The sequence below is a fragment of the Podarcis vaucheri genome (genome assembly GCF_965113315.1).
Source record: "Podarcis vaucheri genome assembly, chromosome: 7".
Lineage (NCBI taxonomy): Eukaryota > Metazoa > Chordata > Lepidosauria > Squamata > Lacertidae > Podarcis > Podarcis vaucheri.
The window spans coordinates 18,304,768-18,324,072 of record NC_138765.1 but is presented as its reverse complement, the minus strand read 5'-3'; the positions used below and the strand labels follow the sequence as shown (position 1 = coordinate 18,324,072).

The window sequence follows — 19,305 nt, the reverse complement described above, 5'->3', positions numbered from 1 at the left end:
CTAAAAGACCAAGGACCCCCCCCAACCTGAGTTAGAACCTGGTTCCAAAATTTGATATTTGTGGGGCTGAAATGAGCCCCAAAGTGGAACAGATCACATTTTAAGTGATCCAAAAAATCTGGATTTTAAATTTTTTTAGTGTTGCGTTTGTCAGGTTTTAAACAATGTTTTAGGGTAGATTTTCAGGCTTCCCTGGTGGGGGCAGATTTTTTGATTTCTGGTTTTGGTGATCCTGTGAGTAATGTGTGTCTTGCCAGGAATTGAAGCTTCCTTTTCCACCCCAGGATTAGCTTCCAATTCCAAAGTAGTTTGTGGGACCCCAATGTGCTTCGCAATGTTTACCATTTCCAGGAAGCCGCTTTGTGTCATTGTTTTGGCTCGCTCTTCCTATGATATCATTTGATTTTTTCCCCCCAATGTGACTCTTGAGTCGGTGATAAACGCAGGTGAGCTGATAGACGCTGCAGATAGCTTGCTGAGCTAATGATACTTGGCAGGCTTTGTGGCTTGGAGGGGTGAGGTGGGTGAACGCGTAAAAACAGGTCCCTCTCCTCTGCCTTACAGCCTTGGGACCTGTGCAATGGCTTGCGTTTCTGGCAAATAATGCCGTGCCTTATTCTTGTTATCTATCCAGCAAGTGCCTTGCTCAGGTCCAGGGTGGGGTGGAGCCCTTCTGGCCATGTTTGCTGGAGTTGGTGGCCGTTGTGGTTTAGCACCATCTGTTCCTCACACCTGGCCTTGCTGCTGCAACTTTCTCCTTTGTTATCCTCAAAACTAGCCTATAATCCAGGCTTTTCTTTGATGGCTGTCAGTCAGGACCAGACCTGTCATTAGACAGGCGAGGTGGCCTGCTACGGGTGTCTGATCTTTGCACTCTTTCAAAAGAGATGCAGATGGTCCGTTAAACGACTGGTGGTTATTTTTTCCCTGCATGTGCTTGTGAACATACCTACACACGTACAAGTGCGCCAGCCTTGTGGACTTCGCCTTAAGTCCCACATTGCCTTGAACTGCCTCTGCTGCTGCTTGAGCACCAGAACAGCCCTGTTGTATACTGGGTTCTGTTCAAGATGCTGTGCTTCTAAGGCTTAGACTGCAGGGCTGGGGGACAAGTGGCCTTCCAGGTGATGTTGGGTTCCAACCCCTGTCAACCCTGGCCCTGGGGGGGATAGGAACTGTAAACCAGCAGCAACTGGAGGCAGTGTTTGCTGGGCTATCGGTCACTTGTAGTGCCTGATGTCTCCACCATCTGGAGGTGCACGCCTGGGCATCTTAGGATCTTGCCTGTTTCCATGCACTAACACCACATCCTGTAGAATTTTATCAGTGATATTTTATCCTTGCAGTCAGAATGAACTTCAGGAAGCAAAAAGACTCACAATCCATTGGGCCCCTAACTGGCAAGTAGACATTCTGTTTTGGAGACCCTGGTTTGGAGACCTTTTGGCGCCTAGCTTATATATCTTGGTTTTTAACAGTGTGGCATCTAGACTAGCTTTCCAGGATCATAGGTAACTCCTGTCATGCACAGAGAAAGATCTCTGTCTGAAATATTGAGAGCTACTGTCAGTCAGTGTAGACAAAACAGTTGCAGAGGGACCCAAGGTGTGACTCTGTTTATAAGTTATGTTTGGTTTTGACTCATGTGCTCCTATATAAATTCTGCCCACATTTCACTCAGCTGACGGTTCTTGTAGATTCAACTTTGCGGGGGCAGAACCTGCCTCCGTGTGTTTTGGAAGCATAGGACTGGGGTTATGATGGACAACAACATTGACCATTATTTCCTGATTTGCAACATTCATTTGCCTCTCTCTCTAGCCAAGCTAAACACAGCTGGGTGCAAGGGAGCCTTTTTTCTGCATCAACAAACCATAAATCTCTTGCCTTGCCCCAACTGCCTTGCGCAAGAGATCGCAGCTTTGTGTGTGAGCGCATGCAGACGTACCCAGTCACGTGCCTGTGTTGATAGGAAGAGGTTTGCAGCCCACACATGGCCCTTTCTCTTTTTGTTTTGCTGCTTTGAGGCCCAGCCCCTCGTGTTGCAACCTTTTGCAACCAACTCAGTCTGTACTTCTGTGTCCCCTCAATGGCAGGTAATCTGCTTGCAACAAGCTGTTCCCGGAAACTGAGCGGGCCAGCCCAGTGGGGGGAAGAGCGTGTGCGTACAAAATGGCATGGCTGAGGATCCAGGTGGTGGTTGTTCTTATCTGGAGTGTGTGTGCTGTTTGGATGGGGGTAGGTGATTGGCAAGAGAAGTAGAATTCTTGGTGCCATCAGTATCAATTGAGAGAACTAGAGGAATGTAGGGCAGGTAGCTTTGGCAAATGGTACTTTAAAAACCTAGGTTACAGTCACCAAAATGGAATGTCTAGGGGCCATTTCCACTTCTCCCTCTGAATAATCTTCTTCTCCTTCCTTTACTTTACTTTTTTTGTTCTTCATTATCATCATCTATACTGCTCTATATTTTAAAGGAAAACTCCCAAGCAGTTTACAACCCGTTAAGCCATCAAATAAACCAACTCAGAACAAAACAAATTCAAACTTCAAGGGAAATATTTAAGATCCTTCTCTAAAGTGACGTTTTGCCTTCCTCATATTTCCTAACCTGCTTAATTTATAGAGCTGCCCCATAGCAGAAGTACCCTAGGAATGCCAGGGTCGCAGTAGGACTTGCAAGGCCAGGGTTCAAATCCCCAGACTCTCACTTGGGTGTCCTTGGGCCAGTTACAGCCCCTTAACATACCTCACAGGGTTGTTGTTGGGATTAACTGAGGAGGTGGGTGAACGGTGTACTTCTTGGAGAAAAAGGTGGGATGTAAATGAAATAAATAAGCTTCTTCTGAAGAAAGCTGGAGGGCCAACCAGATGGAGATCTCGGACACCAACCTGTCATCCAGAGATCTCCACGTGGTGCCATTTGGTGATTAGATTATATACCTGAGTTTCTGACCCTGGGTGGGCCTTGTGAACTTCGTTAAGGGCCATCTCATCCACCTTATTCATGGTTCTCCTTAACTAAGAAGGCTCCCCCTCCCCCTTTAAAAAAAAGATAAGGGACTTAGTTTTTGACCCTTTTCCTCTAGGGCATAGGGGAGTGCTATAGTTAAGAGACATGTTTGTTATTGATAAGTGTGTTGACCCGCAAGCATTCACCCCCCTCCCAAATGCCCTTTTGGCTGTGTTGTAATTCTCTTCCTCCTCCTTGACACAAGGATGGATGGGTTGTGTGAATAATACCAAGCTAGAGAGTCCTAGATGGCCACAAGGCAGCCCACTGCAACGCCACCTTGTCCAAACCTGGAGCCGGTGTTTTGTCAAAAAGGTTGCCTACTCAGCTGAATTGGTACGGGACTGACAGGGCAGACGGGGTTGGGCTATAGGACCTCTGGGTGCCCCCTGACCCCTGCTGCAACAGCCCTGCCTGTTTTCATTTGTTGTTACCCGCTTGCAGGAGCCCTGATGTAACAGCCCTGCAAGCTTTGCCTCGGTGACTCACTTCTGCTTCATAGGCCCGAGTCACTATTTTGTGGTCCTGGTGTTGCAAGCTTTTAGAACAAAGAGTTTCCTCGTGCTGTGCGGGAACACAGCTCTCTCTCTCTCGAATCTGTTCCTTGCAAATTGAAGGACCACTTCTTCTGGCACAAAGTGACTTTTTGGAGAGTTTCCCCGCTGCCTACATTGGAGCCCTTGGCTGCTTTCTTTGTAGGGCTCAGTTGCTGAATGGGATTTCTTCTTTTCTCCCCCAGGACGTACACAGCGAAGGGCCCAAGATGAAGGAGGAAGTGGAAAAAGCAGTCTGGTTCATCTCCCGCGTGATGGATCGCGACCGGAAGCTGGAGAAGGAGAAGGTGGAGCGTTTCAGGGAGAGCCTGGCCACGATCCTGTGCGAGCGCTACAAGGACCATTGGTACCCAGAGAAACCCTGCAAAGGGCAGGCTTACAGGTAAGCAAGGAAGCTGATTTTTTTTTTAATGAACTAAAATTGGAATACTGTCAACTGATGGAAGAGCTTTCAGCAAACAGATCCCCCCCGCCTTTCGGACGGTTAATGGTTAAGTTGACATTCACGTTGTTACCAAATACCGTGTTATTACAAAACCTCAACATTTATGGGCTGCTGATTTTAGGTGCTGATTTTAAATTGTTTTGGAAATGCACACTGTTTGTAAGCCGATTCATTTGAATGGAGAGCAGCATAGAAATTCACTAAATCAACTCCCTTTCTGAATGCCAACAGGCTTGTTCACATATTACAATGGGTGAAAGAGTCTACACTTCATACAGCTCGGTGGCTGCCACACCACTGTGACAAAATTTAGGAACTTGTAATGGAAATAAGACTCATTCTCCCTCTGTTTACCCTTGTTTTGGCTTCACTCCTCTTCTCAGTTTTCTTCCTCCGAGATCAGGGTGGGGGAAAGCTGTAGAATGGTTTAGGACTACAACTCATCAGCCTTGGCTAGCATGGTCAGCGGTCAAGGATAATGGAAGTTGCAGGCTCAGCAGTATCTAGAGGATCACAAGCTCCTTATTAGGTTAGATTGTAAGCTCCTCGGGGCAGGGACTTTGGTGCTATGTGAGTAAGTAAACAATACACAGCTGCTTCTCCTATTTGTTCTCTGTCTTAAAAACTAAATAGGAACCCATGCTGATCGTACTAGTGTGACATAGCGTAGGCTGAGATGTGATCTATATCTGGACCCCAACTCCCTACTTATAGAGTAATCGTCTTATAGGGCACTTTGCACTCCCTCCTGATTCTCATTGCCTTAAAGAAAGGGATAAAAAGAGCTTGTGCTTTTTGCCAATAACTTTGTGTTCCGCTCCGGAACCATGAGGGCTAGCTACTTGGGATAAATACATTTCACATTTAAAGGAGAGAGGGGAAGGAATAGACTGAGAGCAGCAGTTATGTTCCTTGCTCTGCCTTGAGATCCCAGACATTGTTAGTCACCCTCGACTCTTGTCTGTCTGTTTGTCGAGGATGAGGCAATGATTGGATGCCTCTTTATGGCGGCAGCTGTTTGCAGAGCTAGCTGCAAAATAACTGTATTATACCTCTCAAGGCTATTTGTGTAGCTGATAGAGAACTGCAGTTTACAAACCAGTTGGCTGCTGCTACGCCTGTGTCACCAGCCTGCAGGTCAACTGGAAGCTTTGTTTGCAAGGACTCTGTCTGGAGCTTGTTGTACTACAGATTATTACCTGGCAGTCCTTGTTTTATAATATTACAAATTGCTGTGCACACAGAGTACCCGAGTGGCAGAGCATGTTCATTTCAAGTAAATCCTGCTGAGCTTAGTGGCAATTAATTTCTGACTTTGCGCACACTTAGAGAACAAATGTTCGAGTCGCCCAGCAAAAGTAGAAATGTTAGATTCACCCAGCAAAATTGATTTGGTGGTAGATTCTGGGCAGACAAATGCAAAGGGCAAGTAGGCAACCTACAGGTCTTAATTCTGAAGTTTAAATTGTGACTTGCTGGTGAAGGACGGGCAATAAAAACAATAAGTCTAATAAGAAGAAGAAGGGATTATGGTCTATGTGTATTGCATAATTTCGTGGATCTAGGGTTTTCCCCCATTGTGTTTACAAAAATGCATTCAAAATGCTAATTCAACAGCCCGGGAAATGATTGTATTCAAAATGTGAAAATGGAAGTGCTGGCAACCTTGAATATGTATAAATAGCTGGTTTGCCTCTCTTAAGTAGACTTAAAAGTCTCTTCAGTTTCTGACAAAGCTACATCACAGGTTTGTGAGGATTGGGGGGTAGGGGGAGACTGCAGATGCCAGCCCCCCAAGCTCTTTAGAGGGAATGAATAAGAGCAAACCATGCTAATTTTCTTGGGTGTCCGGGTGGTTCTCCCCATTATGGGAATGTAGGTTTACCTGCTGCGCCTGATCACCGAATCTTGTTCTAAATCTAAGCCGTTTCTGCATTGTCTCTGCTTCCTCACAGGTGCATCCGAATCAACAGGCAGTATACCAAGGATGACGCCATCCTGAAAGCTTGTATGGAGAGTGGTCTCGATTACTCAGAATTGACGTTGAAAGGCGAAATTACAATCTGGATTGATCCTGGCGAGGTTTCCTGCAGGTGAGTGCATTCGACGGAACCGTCCCTTTAAAAAAGCAACAACCCCATAGGTGAGTTGTAATAGAAAGCGCCCTTTGAAAGAGGGATTCCCCTTTGTGTTGTGTAAAGTACTTATGCTAAAAGTTGGATTTTTAATTGAGCACCAATAATTCTTGTTCTCTGTGGGTTAAACCACAAAGCCTAGGACTTGCTGATCAGAAGGTCGGTGGTTCGAATCCCTGTGATGGGGTGAGCTCCCGTTGTTCAGTCCCTGCTCCTGCCAACCTAGCAGTCTGAAAGCACGTCAGAGTGCATGTAGATAAATAGGTACCACTCTGGCGGGAAGGTAAACGGCATTTCTGTGCGCTGCCCTGGTTCGCCAGAAGCGGCTAAGTCATGCTGGCCACGTGACCCGGAAGCTGTACGCCAGCTCCCTCGGCCCATACAGCGAGATGAGCGCCGCAACCCCAGGGTCGGCCACGACTGGACCTAATGGTCAGGGGTCCCTTTATGTTTACCTTTTTAATTCTTGCTTTTTGGTCAACCCAATAATTTCTTTGAAGCACCCCCGCCTTTCAGATGAATAGAGCAACTTATAAGAGCAGTTTTAAAGCTTGCAATTAGTTGGTTGTCTTTTTCAAACTTGGGGCACCAGTTCTTAAAGTTACGTAGAAGCTCGTATAACTTATCCCCTGGACCATAAATAGATTTTCATTTCCTTCTTTATTTCCATATCCCCCAACCACATTACAAAAGTAAGATCGATTAAATACAAATTAGCCCCCCTCCTTCTTGAACAGCATTTCAGGATTCAGATTACGTTTCTCTAAAGCACAGTATTGTCTAAATACAGGATTAAGGACATTCTGTTTAACATAATATTCGATCTACTATAGTAACCTTTCCTTTACGGCATTCATTGTTTTCTATAACGTGTGATTAAAACAAATGTCCCCATTCACTGGATCCACCTTGCATTTTCCATTAAAAAGACCAAGCCATCATTGGAACTTTGCTTGCAAAATAAAACAACTTCCTGTCTTCCTTCCAATGGAAGCTTGTGAGTGTAAATAGAGGGAAAGCGCTTCCTTCCAGTGTCTGACCCCTACCTTCCTTCTCCCCCACCCCAGGCTTGGCGAGAACAGCCGGCCCTTCACAGTGAAGGATGATGAGGAGATGAAGGAAAAGAAGAAGGAGAAGGAGAAAGAGAAGGAGAAGAAAATGGAGAGAAGCAGCAGCAGTGGCAAAGCAACGCCTGAGTCGGAGACGTCTGACTATCACTCCGAGTCTCCTTCGGAGTCGCCTTCCGAGTGCGCGTCGTCTTCGGAGGACGAGAGTTTTGGCAGGCGTTCTGCAGCAAAGACATCACAGATTAAAGCAGGGGGAACAAATCTGCCCAAACACGTAAGCTGATAGGATAGAGGCTGGGAATCTGGTTCTGTACTGTGTGTTTGCTTCTAGGCAGCAATGTAATTTTATGCAGTGTTTTGTACTATAATAATAAAAACAATAAATAATTTATTATTTACAACCCGCCTATCTGTCTGGGTTTCCTCAGCTGCTCTGGGCGGCTTCCAACAAAATATTAAAAACGCAATAAAACATCAAACATTAAAAACCTCCCTAAACAGATGTCTTCTAAAATTCAAATAGTTGCTTATTTCCTTGACATCTGATGGGAGGGCGTTCCACAGGGCGGGTGCCGCTACTGAGAAGGCCCTCTGTCTGGTGCCTTGTAACCTCACTTCTCCCAGGGAGGGAACCACCAGAAGGCCCTCAGAGCTGGACCGCAGTGTCTTGGCTGAATGATGGGGGTGGAGATGCTCCTTCAGGTATACTGGGCCGAGGCTGTTTGGGGCTTTAAAGGTCAGCACCAACACTTTAAATTGTGCTCGGAAATGTACTGGGAGCCAATGCAGGCCTTTCAGGACAGGTGTTATGTGGTCTCGGCGGTCACTCCCAGTCACCAGGTGTCTAGCTGCCGCATTTTGGATTAGGGCAAAGGTGGCACTGGCCCACCAAGCTCAAACGACCCACCCACCTGTCTAGGGGGATGACCCTGGCTGTCTGAATTGTGCTCGGAAACGTACTGCTAGCCAATGTAGGTCTTTCAGGACAGCTGTTAGATCGTCTCTGCTTTGTTTTGTACTGAGGTCATTTATTTTATGCCCAGGCGTTAATAAACTACACCAATATTTTGCATATTTAAGAAATCCTATTCTGACCTCTCCTCCCCCCCCCCCTTTCCAGGAGCCCCATCGCTACCGAACGCCGTCTCCCCTTTGGATCCCGCACCCGCAAGGCGCAGTGTTCAGCTACTTCCCTGTAACTTACTATTACGTTCAGCCGACGATGCCCGTTCTCCAGAGACCCAACCCCAACATGTTGAAACGGCTCACAAAGCGTGCATCCAAACCCTGAAGACTGGGCAGGGCCTAGGGTGGTTGGGGGTTTTTTTGGGGGGGTGGGAAACCGTAGTATTCCTTCGCAAAGGACACCTGGCTCCTAAGATTCCTACTTGAGTCTGGAGAGGTTCCTTGAGAGGGGCTGGGCTGGGCTGACCTTGTTTCTATGGTGTTGAACAACTGTAGCATTCCAGTTTGTCTGATTAAGCCCTTCCAGAACGGAAGGGCTGTGTTTGCCAGTGGTTAGAGCAGGGTAAGGTGAGCGTCCGTGTAAAATATATATTTATATATATATATAGTGTGTGTGTGAGTGAGTGTGTGTGTTTTCAGCTCTTTATAGAGAGAGAAATGTGAAGCGGTGGGGCAAAGGACCCGCGAGTTCCTAATTCTCAGTGGCTTTTCTCAAAGAGGTTTTCTGTAGGCGCTGTGTGTTTATCCTGCACTTTAGAACCAAACACTGCTTCTGCTGCTTTGAAAGAGAGGGACAGGAGAGCTCCTGACCTCTATTGCACTTTTATGGGAAAACATGCCATTGCATGCAAATGCGCTCTGTCTGCAGCAATTTGGCAAGGAGGTCCAAATAGCATTAGAGCAGAGGTGGGGGGAACCTGTGGGCCTACAGATGTTGCCAGGCTCCGGCTCCCTTCAGCCTCCCCCCCCCCAAGCCCTTGGGCTGCACTGGCGGGGGGCGGGGCTGATGTGACCCAGAGGGCTGCAGGTTCCTCCCACCCTCTGCTAAAGCCTAATTCCCTTGCTGTTGCTGCTCAGGTCTCCTTTTGCTGCCACCCCCAGCTTCTGCAATGCATCCAGGCATCTCTCGCCTACATTTCCAGCTCTTCTGCTACTTAAGGCAAGACTGGGGCTGTGGCCCTTCAGATGACCTGGTCTTTGGACTCCCAGCTCCCAGCATGCCCAGTGGTGGTGGTGATGGGAGGTTGGAGTTGAGTCTAGCAGCGTCTGAATGGCCATAGGTGCCTCTTCTCTGACTCAAGGTCTAGAAATTGGTTGGTGTTTTGTCTTTTTAAGCACTGAGATTCATCCCAGCTGTATTCCTACACGCATGTATTTGGCAGTAAGTCCAGTTCAATCCAGCAGGACTTACTTCTAAGTAGATGTGCCTAGGATTGCACAGTTTGAATCCATGCGCACATATATATATATATTTATATAAATACATGCCGTGCTGCCTTGCATCTTTTCTCCTGGGAAATACACACAGCTGCAATAATAATACTTACCTACCTCAAGAGATGCTCTTATCAAGTTATTATTATTATTATTGTTCTTACTATTATTAATACTACTGAAGGATTGTTGGCACTTGACTGGACCTACTTCTTGTTGGGGAAAGTATTATTATTCTTGTTGTTGCTGATAAAATGACAGATAATATATATATTTAGATATATATTATGTATTCTGTAAATAACAATCGGGAGCTTTGTAATTTATGGAATGAAAATGATTTTGTAAATATGGTACCTGCAGCTTGTTTTTACGCACCATTGATACAACAAATTTTGCCTTTTTTTAAAAAAAGCAAACGTCTCTCCTTTTTTTATACAGCTTTTAAAAACTAATAAAATAAATGATGCAAATAAAGGAGGCTAATGTTGTGTTTGTGGTTTGGGCAGGGAGGGGGATGATGATGATGTAGGGGCGGCCGTTGTACACGAGCACCCAAAAAAGGAACTTTCAAAACAAAGCAAATAAGGAAGCGTTTCCGTTCTAAAACAGACGCTTTGCCCCCTCCAGATCTTGCTGGGTTACATCACACGGCCTGGAGACAGGCAGTCAGGTTGTGCATCCGCAGCAGTGACCAGAGGAGGAATGACTGCAGAGAGAAGAATCTGCAGCAGCACAACTGGACGCCTCCCTCTGCCCCAGCTGCAACAAATCATATCTCTCCTGTATCAGTCTCTGCAGCCACAGCAGGTGCTGTAACACTCCAGCGGTTTGCCTTTACCCCCCAATGGTGCACTTTAGACAGATCCCAATGCACACACTTTTACTCTATCCAAGTTTGAAGCAAGGGAGCCTTTTCATCTAGCAAAGCTTATCCGCCTCCCCGATCTGGTCTACATATTTCCTAGCTCTGCAATGGCCTTTCTGAGTGGCCAGAGCCATATTCCAAGGGGCAACGGGATCCCATGGCCCTCCACTTATGTATTGGACAACCTCCATTCAGCCTCAGCCAGCTTACCCCTCAGGGGTGATGGAAGGAGCTGCTATTGTTCCATCGGATTTCTTAACTGGTCTTCACCACGAGGTCCCAGCGCAGGTTACAGGGATTTAGAAAGACTGCATTCAAGCCAGCTAAAAGAAAAGTCTATGGCTTTAGGTGTCTCACACTGAATGTAACTGACCTGTAGAAAGGACTCTATCCACTGAAAACAGAGATGCCGTATGTACCCTTGTTAACTATGAAAATCTTTTAATATAAAAACAATTACTTTTTTTAAAAAAAAATAGGGTGGGTCTTAAAATACTGGTTGTAGCCCATTAGCAGCTGGGGCGGCGGTGCAGCAACAGGCTCCATTCCACAATTGCTGGCCAAAAGAAGCTGACCACATATTTCTTACATAATGGAGGGAATGTCCTCTTTGGGATTTTCCTTCTCCATGCTAATAATTCCTTGCATTCGGTTTGCTCTCCCCCTAGAGAAAAAAACCTTTGCTGAAGGTTTCAGTGTTGTATACCAGCATGCACTAACCTGGTATTCTCCAGATGGTTTGTGTTAAGTTGTGGGTGAAAATATCAGATGACACAGCGATTCCTCAAACAGCTCTTGTTTGTTCACAGGCCAGAACAGAACTGAACTGAAGGGTTCAGCCAGCCTGCTTATACAGAGCTCCACTAGAATGCAACAGTAACCATTTTCTGTAACTATCCAATCACGGAACGTCACTTTCAATCCCTTATTTGCATATGTGGACCTGAGTGAAAACTATCTACAGTATCCCCCTGCTGGCCCAGGGTGAGAACTTCAGTACATAACAGTTTGGACTACAACTCCCATGAGCCCTAGGAAGTATGTGTTGGCTGGGAATGATGGGAGCCTGTATGGGATAATTATTCCAGAAGATTATTGTAATTTTGAGGAGATAGTGATCTGACACGGCCAACTCTTCCTGTCTGGTTATCTCTTCCTGACTCTGGTCATCTATGTTTTATTGCTTTCTCTATCCCTTGAAAAAAAAGGGTCTTTGATGTAGAGTAGCTCAGCCCCAGCAGGGACCAGTATCCATAAAATACCTAGTTTTGAATACAGGAGCTGGGAGTTCGCGCACAGGCTGTTGGCCGCAGAGCTGTGCAAAAGAAGGCTACCTGGTGGTCACCTCGCCACGTCTCCAGGGCTTCCCCGTGGCAGATTGAAGTGCTGCTTGGTAATGTATATTTTACTTGCTGTTCATAATAAAATCTGAAATCTTTTGCTGCACTCCAAAAGATGATTGGCAAAGGCTGATGCTACTCTAAACAGGTCTGCCATAACCAGTTCAGAACATTTCGTATGTGAAAGTAGCACAACATGCACCGTTTTGCTCTAGGATTGCACTCCACGTGCCTTTTCTGCACACATAGGCACAATTGGGAGCCAATGTGTCATTGGTGGTGGGAGCCCAGGGTTCAAATCCCCACTCTCAGCCGTGAAGCTGTTAATGGAGAAATCCGAGGGCTCCCTTGGACAAAAACAAAGATACCAACCAGGATAACTTGGAGCAAAACAGCAGCCTGTAGGCTTGGCCTTTATTGAATACTGTCATGACAGGACTCCCACCCGCAACAAGATGAAGCAAAATGGAAGTCCAGAACAAAAGAAGACCCCAACTTTTATTAGTTAATAATCCCCCGAACTACACCCCTAAGACTACATCACAACTACATCACAAAAAGGAGGCGTTGAGGGAGGAGTTGTGGAGGTAACCTGAGTATCTTGTCACCTGGCTGGTTCCTCCTTCCCCCCTCCCCATGAGTACTTTCCAGGTGACAAAGGGGAGTTTGCAGTTTCCTGCCCCCAGAGGGAAGAGCTGATCATCGTCCTTTGTTCCAGTCTGTGCTGAATCCACTCCTATATGCAAGTTCTTCTGTCTAGGACCATCATGGTTGGCATATCAACTGGGCAGGGCCTCCTGTGTATGTGCTGGTATGCTCAAGGGATTATGGCTGGCCTGTATCAAACCTTCCCCATTTTGTAGTCCTTCCTTCATGGAGTAAAATAAAAGTGGAACGGTGCAGGTCCGATGCATGGTTGATTTTCTATGAATTTATAACAGAAGCGTAGCGTATGTAGTGTGTGAGAGTGTGTGTGAAGTTTGTACAAACTGAATGACTGGGGGGGGGCAGGTTCCTGCGACAAAGCTCACTGCGTCACCTTGGGCCAGTCGCTGCCTCTAAGCCTAACCCACCTCACTGAGTTATGAGCACAACCACAACAAAAGAGACTGCTGGATCAAGCCAATGGACAAGCCTGTCCAACATTCGGTTCTCACAGCTGCAAAACAGCGGCCTGTGGGGACCAGGAAAGCAGGGGATGAAGAAAGAGCATTCTCCCCTCCTGTGCTGTTCAGCAGTGGGTATGCAGAAACAATACTGCCTCTTGACTGTGGAGGCAGAACATAGTGATTGTGGCAAGTAGCCACTGAGAGCTTTAACCGCTATGAATTTGTCTAGTTTAAAGCCATCCAAGTTGGTTGCAGTCACTGCCTACTGTGGCAGTGAGTTCCACAGTTTAACTCTGCACTGCATGAAGAAGCCCTTGCTTTTATCTGTCCCGAATCTTGCAATGTTCAGCTTCATTCAGTGCCCCTGAGTTCTAGAGTTGAGAGAGAGAGAAAGAGAGAAATCTCTCTCTATTCACTTTCCCCATGCTATAAAATGATAAGCTTCTATGCATTGCAGCAGGGTTGGGCTCGATGACCTTTGGGGGTCCCTTCCAATTGTATGATTCTGTCACCTCTTAACTCTCCTTTTGGGTCTAAACCACAAAGCCTAGGGCTTGCCGATCAGAAGGTCGGCGGTTCGAATCCCTGCAACAGGGTGAGCTTCCGTTGCTCGGTCCCTGCTCCTGCCAACCTAGTAGTTCGAAAACACGCCAAAAAAAAGTGCAAGTAGATAAATAGGTCCCGCTCTGGCGGGAAGGTAAACAGCGTTTCTGTGCGCTGCTCTGGTTCGCCAGAAGCGGCTTAGTCATGCTGGCCACAAGACCTGGAAGCTGTCTGCGGACAAACGCCGGCTCCCTTGGCTTATAGAGCGAGATGAGCACCGCAACCCCAGAGTCATCCATGACTAGACCTAATGGTCAGGGGTACCTTTACCTTTGCTAACTCTCTTTTTCTGGAATCTAGACAGTCCCAAATGAGGCAACCTCTTTGGCAAAGGCGCAGCATATATTCCGATCTAATAAAAGACAAACAGCAGCAACAAACTTTGCACAGTGCTGCTGGCTGTGCTTCTTTGCACTGCATGATTTTTTTCCCTCAAGGAAAATGTGAGCGTTCGCATCCCGTGGCGTCAGAAACTAAGATGGTCCTAAGCCCTAGGAATCATCCCGAATTCCTTTAGCTGCAGTTCTCTCCTAAAGCCACCAGGGTGGGCTATTGCTCTATAGGTGTGGCCTGTGGCTTCCCTATTCTCACTCATTCACTAACTTCAGAAATAAGAGAGAAAGGACTCTCTTTGTAGCTCCGTCAATGGCAGAGGCAGTGGCATAGCGTGGGGGGTGCAGGGGGGCCGGCCGCACCGGGCGCAACATCTGGGGGGGAGGCCCTCGCACTCGCAGCTCTCTGCCCCTACCTGGCTCACTCTCTCTCTCTCACTGCAGCGCTGGCTGTGCGAATCCGATCCGAGCTGCTGGGTCGCCGCCCACTGTGGAGGGGGTGGGTGCCAGGCGTACGGTGCGGAGAGAGAGTGAGGGACTATTTGGGGGAGGGACAGTGCAGCGGCCGCCCAGCGCAGCGCTGAGTGCGGGAGAGAACCACACCAGACCAGACCAGGCAGCAGCAAGAAGAAGCTGGCAGCACAGCAGGTTAGGGGTTAGGGGGCGCAAATTACTTGCCTTGCCCCGGGTGCTGACAACCCATGCTACGCCGCTGGGCAGAGGGCTGACTGCACCAACTGGGGGTTTTCTTGGTGCGGGATGCCCTTTGCGTGCAGCTAGTCCCATTCAAGGAGACATGTTGCAGACAATAGCAATGGTGGACAGGTGCTAAAAAAGAGAGCACCCTTCCTGTAGCTCACTGGTTAGAGCATCCACTTTGTGTGCAGGATGTCCCTGGAATCCTGGTTCAATCCCCACCATCCCCTGGAAGCGCTGAGGGAAAAGACACCAGACTAAAATTCTGCAGAGCTCCTGCCTGTCTAAACATCAGGAAGAAGGTTTCTGACGGAAAGAGTTTCTGACCCTGGGGGTCCCTTGTGTTATAAGAATTTTAAGGTCTTAGATATGTAATAAATGTACCAAGCAAACACATACATAAATAAATAAATATATATATAAACCACATGTCTGAAACCCCACAGAAAAAAAGTCCTGAACAATTGACCTCAAATATTTCTCTGCAAGGTCAAAGTGGGAAACCTCCCCATTGTCTCTTTCCTCACAAGGGCACATTTAAGATATTGTTACGGCTAAAATCTGGGTGCGGGGTTACTCTGCCACCCAGCTCATCGGACTAAGTCCGTGGGTCCCTGCGGAAGAAAATGAGCTCAGCCGGACGCAGGAGCAAACTGCAGAAGGTCCAAGTTTATTGCGCAACAGGTTCAAGGCGAGATTGAACAGCGAGAAAGGGGGTGACATGAACTTTTGAAATTTCCCTCCATGTCCCAGAATACAGTGCAAAATACCTCCCAGTTACATCACGAATACATTAAGGAAAGGTTGGGTTACACAGATTACATCATGAATACATTAAGGAGAGGTTGGGTTACACTGGATTAACATATGGAGGAGGGAGGGGGGATATGCAGAGCTGGAGATATGCGCAGATAAGCACATCCTGAGAAGACAATGGTCCATGTACGCATAGTCTGTCACCTGGCATTGCCCGAGGAAAGGTTTGGCAGAGTGATTTTGACAGGATTACTTGAGGGATTATGGAGGACAGGGGAGGGGTGATGGAGTCCTAGAGAAATTGAGCAAATATATTGTAGTGAAGAAGACATGCCCCCCCCCTTCCGTAACAGTCCCCCATTCGGAGATAGATTTGCATTAAAGTTCTGTAAGAACTTGCAAATCTTTTCTCCGCACCCTAAATCTCGGTGAATGTAGGTTTTCCCTGTGAGTGGGAATACGCTCTAATGGAAAGGAGGTGGGTTGAGCAGGGCAGCAAAAGAGGGAGCAACACGGACGAATACAATGTACATGCGTGTTATATATATGCGCTAAATAATAACTTGGTATCTACCGTACCAGATGTGTGGGTTTATGCAAACCTGAAAGGGACTTGCATATCATGCTGCTTTAAGGATATTTGCACAGAAATATAATGGTGTAACAGTACACATAGCTAGACATAGGATATCACGTAAATTAATATTTTGTTGCTCAGTTACTTGTGGTATTCTAGCACCTTGGAAGAAATATTTTCTCAATAGTGATCTATGCTTTACATTTAGGCAGGAAGGTCCACTAATGACTGCAAAGTGCAGTTTGCTTCCCCCCCCCCGCCATTTTGTGTTCTCAGGTGTCAAGGTAGCTCTTCTGTGGTCTCACACTGACATAGTGCTACAGCAACACATCCTGTCTGTTGAATCCCCTCAGGGCTTTCATTTAACCATGTCGCCTGGCATTCACCATAGCTGGCACAGGTTTGGGCATCTCTGAGGGAGATGTCTTCGCCTTGGCCTTTAGCTATGGGATTTTATTATAGGCTGTGGTTTTGCACGCATGGGGGTTGCTCACTTGCACTTAAAGGACCAAAAGGCTAATTGCAGCCTGGATACACGTGCCCAATTCAAACTGAGTCCAATTTGAATTTATCTTGCCCCATGGTTCTCAACTCTTCAAACCAATCTGTTAAAAGAAAACCATTCTTAACAAGGGCAGTTGTCCAAATAAGTCAATTTAAGTCTATAAGGAATCATTCCTGCTAAACCAAAGCATATCCACCTTCATGTTTCTTAGAAGCTTCTCCTTGGTAAAGCAAGTTTTAGCACATTTTTAAAATGGGTAGGGAAGGTTGGCATAGTGCCAGGTGGGACAACGAATTGTGGTTATCTAAACATTGGACTACACAATAGTGTGAGCTATTAGAAAGTATAAAATGCATGAGAATTCTCCACTGGTGTGTAAGGAATAAGACATTAAACATAAAAACAGTTACACACAATAAATTGCCCCCCTTTGTGGAAATCACACTGTCAGACACATTTCAACATTCTTACATAATAACACATAATACAAAACAAAATAATTAAATATCTGTTGCATATCTTGACACCATTGTGATCTTTTACGTATGTATCTTTTGAATCTTGGAGCAGAGGCTTGAGGTTCAAGTGAAAAAATGTCCTTGCAATTCAACTCCTCCCCCCTTTGTCAGCCCCCCCCCCGTCAGTCTATATCATTTTAAAGAGATAGCTGTGGCCACTTTGAAAACTCTGGTGTTGCAGGTCTCGTGATAGCGAAGAACTGAGTTGAGGGGTTGTTGAGGGGTTGTTGCTGCTTTTCATCATTGCACATCTGTAGAAGTGATATCCTGTAAGGGGCAGGGTTTTGGGGTGACTTAAAAACAGTTAGACAAGGAAGGGGCAAAAGGCAAAAAGGATGTCCTCCAGTTTCCATGGGAAGCTGCAAATAATAACAATGTTAGTGGATTAAACATTTTATTCATTATCATTATTGGACTATTTTGATTGTTGTTAGCCGCCCTGAGCCCAGCTTCGGCTGGGGAGGGCAGGATAGAAATAAAATTTACTATTTAGTATTATTTATTATCACATTTCCATATAATTACTGTTATTATCTGCTAAGTTTGTTTGCTTTCCTTCACTTAGTTTTTGTTGTTGTTGTTCTTTTCATATTATAAAATAAAAATTACTCCACATGTATAGAAAGAGAACTGAAAAAATACAAAGGTTAAAAAAATACAAAAGAAAGCAAAAAATTAGATTACCAGTCAGATGAAAACAAACTTGACACAAGGACATCAGATTTAGAAAAGAATTATTATTAAATATATTGTCAAAACCACTAGACTGAAAAGATGGGAAAACAATGGGGAAAAACTTAAAATTCACCATGTGCTATCTGATAAAAGAACTTCATGAAACTGACTTTCAACATGTGATGAACATGTCCCCAAAGTAAAACACAAACACACAAAATGAGCTATGAGGAACCAAAAATAAATAAATGCTAAGACACACAATTAATAAGCAACCTGAAGTAATCTGTTTTGGCATTCTAACATCCCAAATGAAAATAAAAGTGTTTCTTGATGTGACATCAGCTGTAATGTTAATAGTGGAATACTGGGAAATGAGTTAATACCAAGAAAATGAATGGCAATTTAAAGTTGTGCAAGTACCTTGCACTAGCCAAAATGACAGAATTAAGAAATGCTCAGGCAAAAGGTAAACAAATACCATTCCACAAACAATGTTTGGTTGTGCTTCGATTAATTTCATATATATAATGGAAGAACTGATAAAACGAACTTAATAAAGGAAAACAGATTATTTGTAACCTAAAAATTAATGTCAAAGCCACAAAGAGATAGAAGGAAATCAACTAATATAGCAGGGATTCAGACTTGTTTTGCTGAACAGAAAGAAAGTGACTGTTTGGCTTTAAGGGAAGTAAGACAAAAGGAAAACAAATGCAATTACTTTTTATAGAGTATTTAAATCACTGTTTGCATCCCCTCAGAAAGGACACTCTGTTAAAAGGGAAAATTATTTCATGTGAGAGGTCTGTCAGGAAATGCTGTTCCTAAAATGCATAGGCATATACACATACACACACACACACACAAGAAAACTGTTATAAAATTTAAATCCCATGGGGGGGGGGAAACTACTCAAGAGAGGAACTCACAGTGGGAGTGCTTTGATATTTACCTGTGAAAAGAATTTGGCATGTCCAGTACTTAACTCTATTGTCTTAAGTAGCCCTGGAGCAAAACACATTAAGGATGATTTCGCTCAATGGTTCCAAGTTTTACATAAGGAAATTTGTATAGGTTTCACATTCTCCAAACCTTCTCTCTCCCCCCTCCTTTCTCTCGCTCTCTCTTTTTTTTTTTAAAGCTGATCTAGCCTCTGTGCATGTGCAGAGTTCATGTCTCAGCAAACCTTTTATACCATTGAAAATGTTGCATCCTTTGGCTCAATTAGAATAAGGAAGGGAAAGGTAAGGAGTAGATTTTAAAATTAGGGTTAGATTTTAAAACAACAAAAAAGAGAAACTCAGCAATTTAAGTATTCACCAAAGCTAGCAATTTCAGCTCAAGCAATAGGAGTGCTTCCTTTATGTACAGGAAAGGACTATCATTATTGGTCATTTTATCTGGTCATTCGCGGAACAATCAACCGCTCTCTTATTTATGAGTAAAATGGCCAGAGAGTTAGAATTCATATGATTTTTTTTTTTTTAACATTCTCAGCCTTACCATCTGCAGACAAATTTTACTGCCCTTTATTTACAGGATGGATGGTCAAGGCTAATTCTACTTGATTATATGAATTTTTATGTGCTTAAACTTTTAATGGACTTTTAAGTTTGATTTTTTTTTAAAAAAAATAATAGACAAAATGATGAACACTGTAATCACTTAAATGCTTGATATTACCAGTTGGGCTTCACCTCTCACCTTTT

At 45.2% G+C, this 19,305-nt stretch overlaps 1 protein-coding gene and 1 long non-coding RNA gene across 2 annotated transcripts; one reads left to right on the top strand and one right to left on the bottom strand.

The window, feature by feature from the left end:
• Nucleotides 1–3,303: 3,303 nt before the first annotated feature.
• On the bottom strand, nt 3,304–8,549 carry LOC309538223. The gene is made up of 3 exons (XR_014222137.1): nt 8,419–8,549; nt 5,898–6,130; nt 3,304–3,839 (listed from the first exon to the last, which is right to left on the bottom strand). It is a non-coding gene; the product is annotated as an uncharacterized lncRNA (long non-coding RNA).
• Nucleotides 3,777–8,505, top strand: LOC309538222 (uncharacterized protein; the record flags this gene model as incomplete). Its single annotated transcript, XM_082233560.1, has 4 exons — nt 3,777–3,949; nt 5,968–6,105; nt 7,215–7,488; nt 8,335–8,505. 4 exons carry the CDS (start codon nt 3,777–3,779, stop codon nt 8,503–8,505), a joined length of 756 nt encoding a protein of 251 aa, XP_082089686.1.
• Nucleotides 8,550–19,305: the final 10,756 nt, after the last annotated feature.